We start from the raw sequence: 15,823 nt of genomic DNA on the forward strand, positions 1-15,823 counted from the left end.
GTATGTGTGTGTATATAACAAGCAGAAGAGAAACAAGTAAAATGAGGTTTTAACTTGAAAATAAGCAAATTGAATTCATCTTAGTATGTCATTTGCTGCAAGAGAAATCATGAGGAAAACAACAATTTTAAGTAGCTTTCAAGTGGTTATCGTTTTGAAACAATCTTAATAAGCAAATGGCTCTTATTTCATTTCACAGAAATTGTAACGATGTTCTTTGAGACATTTAGAGCACCCATCAGTTTCTAATCCTGTTCTTCAGGCACAGAAAACTTCAGATATTTCATATTTAGTTTGCACATTTCTTTGCTTTTCTTTCTCAACCCAGTTACTTACTTATGTTTGCACCAGGAGTGGGTTTTTAAGGTAGCACTTTAGCTGCCAATTATAAGGAGAAGGGCTTTAAACAGAATAAAATATCATTTTAGTTGAGATTCATCTTATTACTTGGAACTTCAAGTTCAGCAATATTTATCTAATTACTAATTAGATAGTTTGACTATTTGTTCAGCAAAAGCAATATATTAGTTTCATTTATTGCTAAAAAATTCGTGTAATTTGCTAGAATTTCCCTGATGGTTTATTTTTATATATGGTATTAACATAAATATAAGTACACTGATATAAATATACTGCCTGATATTACATATACTGATATAAATACTGCCTGATATTATAGATAACCTAGATTTACAAGCCAGAAAATCAAAAATTTATTTAAAAATGGAAAAATATTTATTTGGGAGAATTTATTTCTAAAAAAGTTTTTTAATGTAAAATATAATATTTCTTTATTTTTCTTCACATTATTCACCTTTATTTGGAAGAAGCAGTGATCAGACCTTATGTGAGTTTCTTAACTGAAATGGATTATAAAGCAAAAAACAAAACAAATGGAAAACCCAGGCTATAAATCAGAAATTGGATTAATTTTACAAATGTGTAATTGGTTAATTATATTGAATAGAGTCTTAAATGTCTATTCTATAATCACCAATTCATTAAAACGTTCTCAGATAAACTACATTATTATTTGATATGTTTTAAAGTTTAACATTTAACCTATGGCGAGGCATTGAAAAATGCACCTGAAAAAATCCACAATGGAATTTCAAAAGACAAAAAGGTTGTAAAAATGAATCTGAAAAACAGCACAAATTTTCTCTTTGAGCCTCCTGATGTCAAGCAGTAGCATGACTGTTTAATTTATATGATGGAGTAGAGGACAGCCTTCTCCTAATCCATAGTTAAAAAGAGTCCAGAAATCTAGCTTTTAGATTAAAATGGGGAAAAACAGAAAGCCAGCTCCATTGCACGGAAACACAGAAGAGACACTCTAATTATGTGAAGTGGAAAGGGGTGAGTGAATATCAGAAGAGCTTTTCAATCAATGTGAAGTAGATCATTCAGGTATAAAATTTCTACCTCACCCTAAACAGTACATTTGTATTGGGGGTGGGAAGAGAGAGGATATGAAATATAAATTGTCTTCATAATTGCCTTAGTTTTCCATTTCAGGAGGCAGATGCAATTAGAATTAAATAGAATAATAAATATATGTATCACTAAACTTTTTATACATATCATCATTCTTCCTTATAGCAACTCTATAAGGCAGACATTATTATACTTGTTTTACTGATGAGAGAACTGAACACAGAATAGCAGAGTTATTTTTCCAAAGATCACTATCTGGTAAGAGGAAGATCTGGCATATGAACCCCAGTATGTCTGATTTCAAATGATGTGCTTCTTTACTAAATATATTTTTCCTATTGAATAGATTTGTGTGTATGTTCTTTAAAAAAATCTATTTTATAGTCTCTTTTTAAAAAAAATTACTATATTACTTAGTGCAGGGCTAGGTTCATAGGAAAGAGCAGCACAGCTGTGGAATAATTTAAAATATCTATTTATTTGCATGGTTTTGATTTTTAGACAAGTCTTTTGATAAACTTGAAAAACAGGTAATGCTGGGTAATATTTTCAGGGCAATATTGCCGTGAAATGTAATTGTGTGTCGGAGACTGGTGCTAGGGAAAATAAAACTCACATGAATATTAAATGTTTCTTAGTATGTAATCTATTTCCTTCTGTTGAATTATCAAAAATATATTCAATGCTTATATTTGTTTTTGTAACATCAAGCCAAACAAAAATCATGACTATCAAGCATAATACAACATACACAACTATGTTAAATATTGATAAATGGAGAGATTCTGTAAGAGAACAATATATCACCTCTGAAGCATTACCACCTAGTTTAATTTTGAAAGCAGAGCTTCAAAGACAGTGGTTTCAAAAGCTAATGAGGATGTTGTGCTGAACAGAAAGTGTAATGGCAGTTGGTTTCAGGAGATTCCACAATGTTGTCTGGAAGACTTAAGGATGAGGCCAGACTGGGTCATGTACTTGAACTCAGCAACTATTTCAAGTGAGGATTTATCCACAGGAGTACTCTAAATTCTATAGTCCATAGCTACCATCCTACAGTTATTCTATGAGAGTAACTCAGCTTCCTAGAATTCTTAGGATACCCAGAACAGCAGTTTGTCCCCATTAAAAACTCAAGAACAAATAAATGGTCAATTGATTTTAAGGCTATTGGGATAAAGAAAGCTCAAAGAAAAAAGACCTGTTATCACCTACTTATATCTCAGGAAGGGAAGATTTCATTTCCCTCGATTTAAAATCTTTATAAAAAAGTAACTGGTGATCATTTCTTAAGAGCATGCCACAAGCAAAGTATTCTACTACCATCAAGGAGTTTGAAGAAATGAAAGACCTAGACTATGCCCTCCAAGAGACACAAATAACGTGGGGGATGGAGGAACACATGATATCTTGGGTTAAGTCTTATAAAAATGATCTACAGTGCTTTAGGAATATCTGAGAGAGGCAATTAGCTGGAAAAGAAAGGCATGCATGCGTGTATGGTGCGTAGGTATTGGGGGCAAGTCTGTGGGGATTCCAAGACAAGTAAAATTGATCTGAAGAAGGCTGTCAATTTTTGTTTGTTTGTTTCCTGTCAGGTATTTTAGATGGACTATTGAGGCACAGATTGAGAGGCTGACGCATTTTAATCAATTCTATATGCCCCAGAATGGGAGCTAGAATTCATGCACTTTAAGCTTCTAGAATTTCAGGATAATACAGAATGACTTTGAATCCGTGGTCACAGAAATAGCATTATTAATTAGGGCAAAAATATTCTGGAAGAAAAAGACAGAGAATAAAACTTCTCTGAAAATTCTGTTTAATGTTAGAGAATTTCTATATCATGATAACTGATATTATAAACTATTTACTGTTAACCAGATACTGTCTCCTTTCATAACTGACTTATTTAATCTTCGTGATAATCCCTTGAATTATGAAGACATATTATCTCCATTTTACAAATGGAGAAGGTAAGGCTTAGAGAACTCAAGTATTAACAACTTGCACAAGGTCAGACATAGTAAGAAATTAGAGTTGGAAATTGAATTCATACAGTGTAACCATAGAACGTGTATTCTTAACTAATGTTATGTCATGCTGTTTATATGTCCCCGAGAAAAATATGGCAGCTGCTCGGTCAATTTGGTTAATGAAGACAATCAAAACCAGGTCAAAGAACTTCACTTTGGGTCTTGATCAAATGATCTAATTATGATTTATGTTTTGTAAGGGACATTGTCCTTTTCAGCAGGTGTTTCCATTCCACCCATGCTGCTCCCCGCTATAATAAAAGGTAAGGCTCTTACTTCAGCTGTGGTGACAAGCTCTGTTCTCTCTGGGCCTGTCCCTTGCCCCAGATCTGTCTCTTGTGTGATGGCTGGGGGAATATCTAGCATAGTACTGCTAAATCAATGATTCTAATATCAGGAAAAGCGACATCAGCCTCACCAGGGAACTTGTTAGAAATGCAGATTCTCAGGCACCGTGCAAACCTAGGGAATCAGAAGCTCTGGCACCCAGCACTCCGTGTTTGAACAAACTTCCTAAGATGCTGATCATACATGAGGAACTCTGGAAATCATAGTGCTGAACTATGTTATATCCTAGAACTTCTTTTCCATACTCAGTTTTACTATTTCTTCCACTTCTTTTGTGAAGCTTAGATTTTGTTCATAAAAAGACAACCCTCCTGAAATGGGCCTCTCCATTTAACTACTTACTTCAAAGCCAACTACTAGGTATAAATTAAATAAGTTGCAAGGATGTAAGTACAGCACAGAGACTATAGGCATTATTTTATAATAACTTTGTATGGAGTTTAATCTATAAAAATATTGAATCACTGTGTTGTACACCTGAAACTAATATAATGTTGTAAGTCAACTATACTAAATAAACAAACAAACAAACAAACCATAAGAAGGATAGAGTAGAATTCTGCTCTCACTCCCCACTGCTTTGACAATCCATCTTTCAATAATGTTTTGGTCTTTCAGAGTGTTTGTTATTTTATCTGTTGCTGCTGGCACTATTAGTGCTAGTATTAGTTCTGTCCCTATTAAAGTGCAATAGAGCTTAGTGGTTAAATACCTAGGATCTACAATCAGACTGAGTCATTATAAATCATAGTTCCCCACTTAATGTCTATGTGACCATAGCAACGTATTTAACTCACTGGGACTTGGTTATTTTATCTGTGAAATAAGAATAGTAGTGGTGGCCCTCTAATATAGTTGTTAGATTAAAATGAGAATTTAGAATAGTGTCTGGCACACACTAGCATAACACCATTGGCTATGATTATTTCTACTTGACTGACTCACATTTATGGATTTATTTTTATGTGCCAGGCACCAGACTAAGCCTTTTAGGTATATTATTTCATTTAGCCTCACAGCAATCCTATGAAATATAATAGATTAATATAATCATTGAACGACTAATACCTCTTAAATGATTAGGATATGCCAGACATTCTTCTGGGGGCTTAATTTGTAATAACTCATAGGTTCTGTAAATATCCATGTTTTGTAGATGAGGAATGAAGCATAGATAGTAAAATAAACTGTTCAAGATCACTCAACTAATAAGTAACAGAAATGGGCTTTGAATCCCAGGTGTCTGGCCTAGTAACCATGCTCTAGACCATTACACAGCACTGCCCTTTTTATAGACAAGGAATCAGAAGCCTAGAGAGATTAAATAACTTTCCAGTCACATTTATTAAGCAATAAGGCTAAAGTTTTACAAAAATTTCTGTACAATATTTATGTCATCTTCTTTTTCTTTACCAACTTTATTGACCTTGGCCCCTTTACTCCCCTGCAAGCCTTCATCTTACTTGAACTTACATGCATGCTGGTCACCTTCTCTCTCCCTCACTTCATAGTTTCCTCTCTTCTCAATTTCAGTAAGCTTCATATTTACTTGACTTTAGGGGCATAATTGATTTCCCTCTATGATCACCCTAAACTCCATCATCTCCAAGATGTCATGGACTTATGGTCTCTTCTCTTGCCTTCCTTATCCTATCTACATTTCATCAAACCCTCTTCACAACTTCCCTTTTCATCACCTCACTCCTGACGTTCTTACTTCTATTCACGTGTACTACTGTGTCCAGCCATTTCCAATACTGCCCGAGTTTTTGGTATGTAATTTAATCTCTTCTATGTTTCAAAACTTTGCTGATCCATTTCCTCTTTGGAATTTCTTCATTCATTTTTAGATTAATCTTCCAAAGCCCAACTTTAAAGTTTCCTCCTGATGGACTTGTTTCCTGGTCACCCCAGCTGGAATGGACTTTTCTCTCCTTTGCTTTCCATTTGTACTCTTGTACATATGTTGTCTCTTGGCCACTTGTCTTTCTTTTTTTTTTCTATTACACCAAGGACATCCTTGCCTTTTTCTAGCTGCCTAGTTGCATCATGTAGATGAAAGAGCGCAGATTTACAGATTTCTGTATCTGACAGTTCTGGATTCAAATATCAGCTCTATTGCTTGCTTTTTTCTTGCACAGTCTGTCTCTATTCTCTGATTTATAAAATGAAAAGAAAGTATAACTCAGAGAGTTATTGTGAGGATTAAGTGAATTAATGTAGGTGGAGAAAGTATAGTAAGTGCTCTGTAAATTGTAGCTCCCTTCTCCTCCACACAGTACCTTAAATATAGTCTCACAGAGGTTTGGAGTGTGAATGCATAAATGAGTGTTGAATGAAGTGGCTGCTTCAGTTTTGGCTGTATGTAGTACATCAAGAAAAAGTATAAAGTCTTCCCATATTGGCCAAGAATTTTGATAACCATAATTTTAATAACTTGGTTTTTGATTTGGATATCATTTTCATGAAATTAGAAAAGAAGACTAGGTTCTGAAAATTTCAATGGATTGTATTCTTAAATAGTTAGAAAAAAGTCAATCCATTTATTTATTTATTTATTTATTTATGGCTGTGTTGGGTCTTCGTTTCTGTGCGAGGGCTTTCTCTAGTTGCGGTGAGCAGGGGCCACTCTTCATCGCGATGCGCGGGCCTCTCACTATCGCGGCCTCTTTTATTGCGGAGCCTCTTTTATTGCGGGCTCCAGACGCACAGGCTCAGTAGTTGTGACTCATGGGCCTAGTTGCTCCGCGGCATGTGGGATCTTCCCAGACCAGGGCTCGAACCCGTATCCCCTGCATTGGCAGGCAGATTCTCAACCACTGTGCCACCAGGGAAGCCCAGTCAATCCATTTTTATGATGCAATGGCCACTAATAATGAAAGTGGATTGTTAAACAGATTAAGAAAGTTAAAAGTAGGAAGCATTTAGAAATGTCACAGATTATATAATTGGAAACACTATATTCAGGGTAAGAGTGGAAAATAAACATCTAAAGTGATCTATTGACATTTTATCTCAGGAATAGTAGTGTGATTTCAAGTAGCTTTGTGAAGATGATTATTTAAATTTATGGTTAGAATACTGAAACACATTACTAACTACATATTATGTGCATAATTAGGTATAAATCCCAGTGGCAAAACCCACTGACTTTGGAGTCAGACTAGATTTGAAACAAGGCTCCTCTACCTAGGGCTGGTTAACAACTTGGGTAAGTGATTTCACTTATCTCAGGTTTAGTTTCTTCATCTATAAGATGGGTGTATTAATAATGCCCATGTCATTAGGTTGTTAGATGGTTGTGGGTTTTATGGCATGTGAAATGTTAGTGTCCTGTCTAGCAAGTTAAATAAGCACTTATTAAATTTAGCTCTGACTATAGTATGAGTTGAGTAACAAATAGTTCATAATTGATTCAGCTCTACTAGCAGGTGATTTTATCCCCCAAGGGATATTTTGCAATTGCTGGAGACGGTTTTGGTTGTCACAACTTGGAGGCCTGTGCTACTGCCATATAGTACGTAAAGGTCAGGGGTGCTGTTAACACGATACAATGCACAGGACTACATCCCACAGCAAAGAATTAACCATCCTAAAATATCAATGTGTGGAGGTTGAGAAACCTTGAGCTAAAGAATGGATAAAATTCATCTCTCTCTAGTTTATCTAGAGATAGCAGTATTTAAAACTCTTTCAAATAGGGAGAAAGAAACTGATGATTAAAAGCTATATTCATAGAAAATAAACATCATGCATCATTCTTTCAAAATAAGTACAGTATTAGAAAAGAAGACACATGTTAGATAAACCTGGATTTTAAAAAGTACAGTGTTTTTTTTCTTGTTGTTTTTATTTTTTTTGTAAAACTTAGCATGCAAAATTAGCACCTGGACTACTTATTAGAACAGATTTCCAGGCTTCACTCCTAGCACATTCTGGTTTGGAAAGTCTGGAGTGAGAAATCTACATTTTTAATAGCACTCCAGGGAATTCTAATGCAGCTGGTTCATAGATGACAGTTTGAAGGAATTCTTCCAAAGGGCTGAATGGGGTGGATGCATAACTCATATAGACAATTTTGAAAATCCTTTAGCACCGTGTAGCTCTGGTTCTCTTTATCCTTGATGTCTTAAGCAGCCCCAGTCTCATTATTATCAAGCATAATAAGCAAAATGGGATGGATCTACAGAAAGATACTCTCAACACGGGTTTTTCAGTATCAAGACAGCCTACCCATATGCTCAAAACTCCTGTGTCATTTGCACTTGCTGCCTTCATCCTCTCTGTTGTGCATGTTCAACATTCAAACTCCCAGAACAGGAGAAACATATGTTTTCCTCATTGGGCTTTGGGATCAGGTACCATTTACCACTAGGTCCAGGAAACTTGCTACATACATTTCCTTCTATCTAGTTCCTCTCAACCCTAAAGGAAACCTCCAAAGTGTTCTGGGGTTTGCACACAAGAACATGTGTTATTTCAGTCTTAAAAGAGGTGAAAATTCCTTTAACTTGAAAGTAATCAAGCATGAAAATACATTTTAAATCAATTTAAATAACAATTTTGGATTTTTATTTTATAAAGACAGGTTATGGGATTTTTGCATTTATTTTCTAAAAAATAAATCCATATTTGGCAGAAGTTTAATATCACTGCATGTGTGGCATTTTAACGGGAATAATCATTTCTAGGAATAGAAAGTTTCTATTTTGTGCTAAACGTTTAGGAAATAAGTTATTCTTTGACTCAAACTCAAAGATACCTATTCAGCAAACAGCACAGAGGAAGAATGGAACAGAATATTCACCTCCTGAGTGACTAGTTACCTCTGAAGAGAAGCCATTGAGGACAGGTACATATTAGGCTACATTAAGTAAATAAATGTATTTGGCCCAGTCTTTGATTCATAGAAAAAGAGCTGATCCGCTTCAGCCCTTCATAAAGCCATTTCTCAAATTTCAGGGGCAAATTAATAATGATCAAGACCCCTTTCAGAAACTCATGTCTTTAACAGTTACATTTCAATGTGCCCTTGGAAAAATGAGAGCTTCTATGAGGCAACTAATCTTGACTGAATCCAAGGCTCAAAGTTTGACTTGAAAAAACTTGCACAGAACACACAGCCTAGCTCATTAGATATAATGTGTCCCCAAATTTCTTTGCCAGAAAATATTTCTAAATTTACCCAGTTAAGGGGATGTTTTTCTTGCTTGGTATTAGCATTATGGAAGATTTTTCGGTTGATGATGGAATGGAATTTTTACTTGCAGATGGATAAAAGTGTTAGCAATTTTGAATTATGGTTTATATGTATGCAAGGACAGGTGTACCTCAGACAGAATCCCACCACCTACCCATCTACACAGAAAGACAGACAAACCTGAGATAGATATATTAAGTGATCATGATTTCTATTATAAACATGTCCTGAGGGAGCTGATCATGAGATTTGTTTCATAAAATTTTATGAGTGGAATCATATTTACCATACTTCATGGTATCACATGAGTTACAATTCCATTTAGGCATTTATTATTTCTTCAACAACTCTTCAGTGAGTATCTACTATGTATCAGGCACTGTGCTGTGCATTAGAGATACAAAAGTGTATCTAAAAAACAAGCTCTTGCCCTTAAGCACCTTACATTGTAGACTGATATATAGACCAAAAACATATACAATGATTAATTATCTATTTGCAATTTGTAATTAAGTCTGTGAAGAAAGTGAAAAAATTAAGTATAACCAGATTTATTGGGTCCTTCTTTTATTTCTTGTGCTTCAAATGATGTAGCAATGCAAGGTAGTCCAAGTATCTATTTGCAGTGGCTAGCCAATCAAGTTCAGAACATTCTTATTCTTTTAGAATAAAACAGTCTACTTTAAAGTTGCTTGCAATTAACCTTGATCTGAGAAATGTAGATCTATTAATTCCTTTTATTTTTCAGGGTTTTTGGAGCTGCCATACTTCTTACCTCTACCCTGAATATGCTAATCCCATCAGCAGCCAGAGTGCATTATGGGTGTGTCATCTTTGTTAGGATACTGCAGGGACTTGTTGAGGTATGCAACTACAGGATGACATCATTTTAAGGTTGGCATGCTAGTAAGAATCAGAAGATTATCTTTGTTTTGATCTACAAATAAATATATTTTATTAGGTTGTGTCTACAGAGTGCTAAAAAAATTGGAAAATTAGAAATCAGATGTCTTTAAATGATGACAAACTACAACTGTGACAGCTTACCCCTACTTCTCTAGAATTTAGTGGTGTTAAAGAAATGTCTAGTGACTATTTGACTTAAAAAAAAAACAACAGGCACTTTTGTTAATGTGCTGTGATAAAAATTTTGAGTCCATCCTCTGCTGGTGATAACCTTGAATTAATACCTTTGGAAAGTTTTATAACAAGTTCCTGTTGGCTTTAAATCACGATCTGAGTTTTCACTAAAACATTTCATTGAATGTATACTTTTGGCATCTAACTCTAATGATTGACTTTTGCTCCATCAGCCTGTAGCCTTTGAAAGAACATCATTTAAAAACTTGAGAATGGCATACCTGTTGCCCCTTCTCTTTCCATGAAGTATGGTGGGAGTAGACAAGCCAGATAAAGTGTTAAGGCACTGAAAACAATTTCCTGTCTCTCCATAAAGAAAGAAGAAATGATGGGATCAAGATAACAGAAAAAGAATATTTTAAAGGTTTTAAGTTCTAGACACTAATTTCAGGAAGTATGACCTTCAAGGATCTAAGCGTCACCATCCTCTGTAGGGATTTCTTATAGTTAGGAATAACTGAGTTTAACACCTCACAAAAATGTGTCTCAAATTACTCAAACTGTTCAGAATTGCAGATGAACTGAGTAATAAAGGACCTTTTCTTTGGCCTTAATCAGAAGAAACTTGAGGCAGCAGGAAGTCTTGAAGGGTGGGAAGAATTTGAACAGTTGACTAAAACCGAGGCCATGTCTTACCTGGTCTGGGCTGAAAGTTTTTAAAATGGAATTTCATGGAATGAGCAAAGAAAGGCCCATGAGTGGCAGCTTTCCCTAAGACCTTGCACCCATTCTAAGGAAACAGCATTGCATCAGAGAAGTGAATGTACTTATTTTCCAATGATCCTGCATCCTAAATGGTGATGGATATTTTCTCCCATCATAGGGCGTCACCTACCCAGCATGTCATGGGATATGGAGCAAATGGGCCCCTCCTCTAGAGAGGAGTAGACTGGCAACCACCTCCTTTTGTGGTGAGTATTATGTGCAGATATAGTTATGGCAGGTAAAAGCTTAGGAACAACTTTGATAAGAGTTGGAAGTTGGTAAAGCTCACCTGTAAAACCATTTGTGGTGTGTCTGTATGTATACGTGAGGAAAGGTTTTTGACCCACCATTTCAATTTCTGTAATTATTATTGGTCTCCTCAAATCCTCTATTCTTTCTTACATTTTGTATTTTATAGTAGTTTGTTCATTTCATCTGGTTTTCAAATATATTCATGAATAATTTTTATTATAGTCTTTTAAATGTTTTTTAAAATTATAGTATTGTATTGTTTTTCTATATCTGACTTGGGTATGTAGGTAATATTCACTTGTGTAGTCTTGTACTCCTAAGGCTAAGTACATAGACATATGTATGTGCTTGGATGTGCATGGGTGTGAGTGCTCACGTACCCAAGTGTACAAAGGTGTGTTTATGTGATCCAACCAAGAAACATGAAATGAAGTCAAGAATTTTATTGATTTCACTTACCTTCCTCCAATTTTCTCTTCTACTTTAGGTTCCTATGCTGGAGCTGTGATTGCAATGCCTTTAGCTGGCATTCTTGTACAGTATACTGGCTGGTCTTCAGTATTCTATGTCTATGGTATGTTGCATTTCTATACAATAGAGTTAAAAGAAATGTGCATAAGCTAAAACAGTAAGATAGATCAGTGACTATACTGTGTTTACTAATTATTATTTTTTCATTAAGATTCCTTTCCTTTTATTCTGAGAAGATCAAGGAAAATGTTTTATCTCTGTGATTTTCTCTACACTGTTATTTTTTGTTTTTCAAAGCAACCACATTGCTGATGGAAACTTTGTAATGTATGGTATGTTTTGTCCTTGATTATGAAATAATTAAATTAGCTCTTGATTCAAAGCTGATTAGGAGGAAGAAGCTGGGCAGCACCCACTTCTCTTTTTCGGCTACTGCTTTTTTGGTCATTTCCCTAATCCTGCTTCCTCAAGACTCAATAGGGGTAGAAAGCTGAAAGGTGGTATTAGTGCTAATGCAAAAATTCAGTTTTGTGATGAACTATTAGCAGTCAGCTGCAGCAGCAGCGCATTTTAGTCCATATTTCCCCAGAATTAAAGATTAAGTGGAAAAAAATGACACGAAACCCAAAGTCCAAACTCCCTTTCTGTTCACTTTCTAACCAGAACCTGGAAGCTTACTACTTGAAAGTATCCCTGTAGTCTCTCTCTAAGAGATTCTTTTTTAATAAAAAGGAAAGAAGAAATATAAGAGATCTGGATTCCAACTGATGTTGTCACTGATTAATACCATTTTTGAACATGGGCAGGAGAATCTGAAAGATTAATGAAGTCATGGTGAGCAGAACAGGACCTGGCTGCTTCCAAATTTGCTATGATCCATTCTAATTTTGAAATGTTCTCATCAAAGCAAGTTCTTGTATTTGCAGGATGTTGTTAAATGTACTTTATGGTAGGGTCTCTTATCCTTGTTCAAAAGCCATGGTTGGTTCCCACTAGCTATCTATTTTACATTTGGTAGTGTATATGTGTCAGTGCTACTCTCTCACTTTGGGAAGCAACTGCATAGCACAGGGACATCAGCTCGGTGCTTTGTGACCACCTAGAGGGGTGGGATAGGGAGGGTGGGAGGGAGACTCAAGAGGGAGGGGGTATGGGGATGTATGTATACATATAGCTGATTCACTTTGTTATACAGCAGAAACTAACACAACATTGTAAAGCAATTATACTCCAATAAAGATGTTAAAAAAAAAAAGCCGTGGTTGGGTTTTGGATTCATGAATGCCCTAAATGGTAAGCCATACATGTACTTGTACATATTTTTGTGTTCTAGGGAAATCTTTTTATCAGATTTTAATCCATACCTTTTGTTTGATTTTTTTAAAAGCCCATAATTCAAAGAGGTTTAAAGCACTTACTTATAGGGTATATATTACAAGTTGGCCATCCATTAAATTCTCTGATTTGTGCCTTAGTCCATTACTTAATTGAAGATGTGATGTGACTTTAAAGTAAGAATATTAATTTCCACAGAGGACTCATGACAACCAACCTCATTATTTCAAGTTATATCTCAATATTTATCATTGAATGCTACAAAGTTTAAATATCAATCTGAAAATGTCATATAATTGTACTTGTTTACTTGCTGTGTGTAACAAAAATTTGGTCTTTGAGCCACACATTCAATATTCATATTTTAAAAATTAATGAGATATGACCCATATGGCAGCTTAAGTTAAAAAAATATAATGCATATATAGCAATTAGCAGAGTGTCTGGCATTTTAGATGTATTCAGTTAGTGGAAATGATAATTATTACTAAATTACAAGAGTTCTCATTTATTGAGTGCTTATTTTGTGCCATCCTCTGTGCTAGTTGCTTTATGTATTACCTCCTTTAACTTCTGTTTGCAACAATCTTATAAAAAAAGGAATTATTTCATAGCGGAGATTTTCAGACATTTAGTTACTGATTAGAAGATGTAGCTAATGAGTGACACAGCCAGGATTCTCATCTGGGAAGAGCCATACTCCATAACTGCTACACTATACCAAATTTTCATACACTATCTGATTCCAAATAGTGTTTGCTGTCATGTTCAGTAATTGAAAGGGCACAGCACATCAGAAGTTATGGTATTCAGGAACACTTGGAGATTGAACAGTCAAAAAAAACCAAAACAGTATTATAGAGGTCAGGGGCATTTATAGTGTTACCCAGGGGGGAAATAGAACAGCATGAGGCAGAAATGAAATGGCCAGTTGCTGGGAAACCAGAATAAATTATGTGAAAGTTTTCTATTATTAATGCTTCAGATTTATATTGCACAATAAGAGTATATTTTAATGGTGAGAGCGCTATATAAAGGGATGAAAAAGAACTTGCAGTAGTATATTTATTGTATTGGAATTCATAACTTTCATCTGCCCAAACCAATGATCAATAGGCAATAGTATGTGCTGTGGTATACAGTCACATAAACTGCTGAATGTTATCACATTAATTACAGAAGCCCATTTTTCATGTATAATAGTTATTCAGACTAAAATATTCTTCTAGATTTTATTTAATAGTCTGTTTACTAGATCTGGAAGTGCTAACAGGAGAGGGAAACAAGCATTTCTTTTCCCTGGAAATGCAGACCACTGGCACATATTAAAGACAGACAAAAATAAAAGGATTCACTCCTAGAGAAATTTTTTGAGGACAGGACTTTTGTCTTGTTTATCATATTTCTCTCACTCAGCAGAGTGCCTGGAATAGTAGCTTCTCAGTAAATCTTTGTTGGTTGTATGAACATGTTCCAAACTACACCATTCAATAATTGTTTATTGTGAATTTCCTGTGTATCCACATTATTTAATAGTGACAAAGAGATAAAACTACAGGACCAATCTTCAGGATGCTTGAAGTCTGGTGGCAAAAGACAAGCAAAGATGGCTAGATTCATTTGGAGAAACATAAGCTTGAATTCATATTCTATGGAATATCACAAGATTATTGTAGTTTTATTCCAGTAAATGACTGTTAAATGGAAGTATTTATGATGGCTTTTCCTTTTGAACTTTTGCTTTCAGGAAGCTTTGGAATGATCTGGTACATGTTTTGGCTTTTGGTGTCTTATGAGAGTCCTGCAAAGCATCCTACTATTACAGATGAAGAACGTAGGTACATAGAAGAAAGCATTGGAGAGAGTGCAAATCTTTTAGGTGCAATGGAAGTAAGAACTTTATTATGGTGTATATTCCTATTCTTTTTCTCCATCTCACCTCCCTTCGACCAACAAGATTATTTTATGAGTCCCTATTCAACAAAACTAATTTGGTATCAATCATGATTGTTTTCTTTACTCCATGCATATTCCCTGATTTAGAAATTATTGCTACTTCCTCCATCTATGATTTCTTTTCTTTTCCTTATCTTTTCTTATGTATCTTCAAATTTCAACTGAATTATAGCTATGACTGTAAACCTCAGCAAGTTTTTAAAAACAGTTCAACATAGCTCATAATTGAAACAAATTCAACCAATATTTGTTAAATTTAGATTATAGGAAATGTCAAATCACCTAACACAGTCATGAAAAGGGCTAGTTTTGTTCATTGAATATTCTAAATCTAAGTTTTATACATGTGTATTTCTATGTGATTTAGTAAGCATTAGTAAGCATTAGCATGCCAACCATAGGTAGCTAACCTGAAAAGTATTCTTAATATAATATAACCTTTTTATTGATAAAAAGTTACCAATTTTTTAGAACTACTATATGAAGATCAAGTATTATAAAGATAATGTTGTGAAGCCTTTTTCTGATTATGGTTTAGTTTCTTGGGCAGGATTTGCTGATGTAGAGGGAAATGCAGTTGTATATCAATAAGTAAATGTTTTAGCACACATATTAATACATCATAAATAGTAATTCATGAATAGCCATCTGATGCTACAAAAAAGAAAAGAAAAGAAAACTGTTAAGCAAAAGTAATGTATTTAGAAGGGTTCAGTAATTCAGCACCTAATCAGTAGCTCAATTTCTTTATGCTAAGAGTTGGAAGTTACTCTGGCTGAGGAAGTTACATTGGCTGAGGAACAAATGCCCCTCATGCATTATGCTTCTCCTCTTTCTTTTAAAGGCTTCTCTCCAATTTCAACTCTATTTTATTTCACCTCTGATTCTCTACTTCATTTATTAGGGAAGGCCTGTCTTTGACATCTCATCCTAGGTAAAAAAA

The 15,823-nt window shown here is 34.8% G+C and overlaps 1 protein-coding gene across 1 annotated transcript in view; it reads left to right on the forward strand.

Annotated features, from left to right (window-relative positions):
* SLC17A6 (solute carrier family 17 member 6) overlaps positions 1-15,823 on the forward strand; it is a 37,911-nt gene that overhangs the window by 11,784 nt on the left and 10,304 nt on the right. Inside the window, exons 4-7 of the mRNA XM_024764706.1 lie at positions 9,770-9,884; positions 10,985-11,072; positions 11,606-11,692; positions 14,672-14,814. Of these exons, the coding sequence (XP_024620474.1) occupies positions 9,770-9,884; positions 10,985-11,072; positions 11,606-11,692; positions 14,672-14,814 (433 nt within the window). The remainder of the gene's footprint in view (positions 1-9,769; positions 9,885-10,984; positions 11,073-11,605; positions 11,693-14,671; positions 14,815-15,823) is intronic.

Source organism: Neophocaena asiaeorientalis, unplaced genomic scaffold (assembly GCF_003031525.2).
Source record: "Neophocaena asiaeorientalis asiaeorientalis breed wild unplaced genomic scaffold, Neophocaena_asiaeorientalis_V1.1 scaffold230, whole genome shotgun sequence".
NCBI classification, from domain to species: Eukaryota; Metazoa; Chordata; class Mammalia; order Artiodactyla; family Phocoenidae; genus Neophocaena; species Neophocaena asiaeorientalis.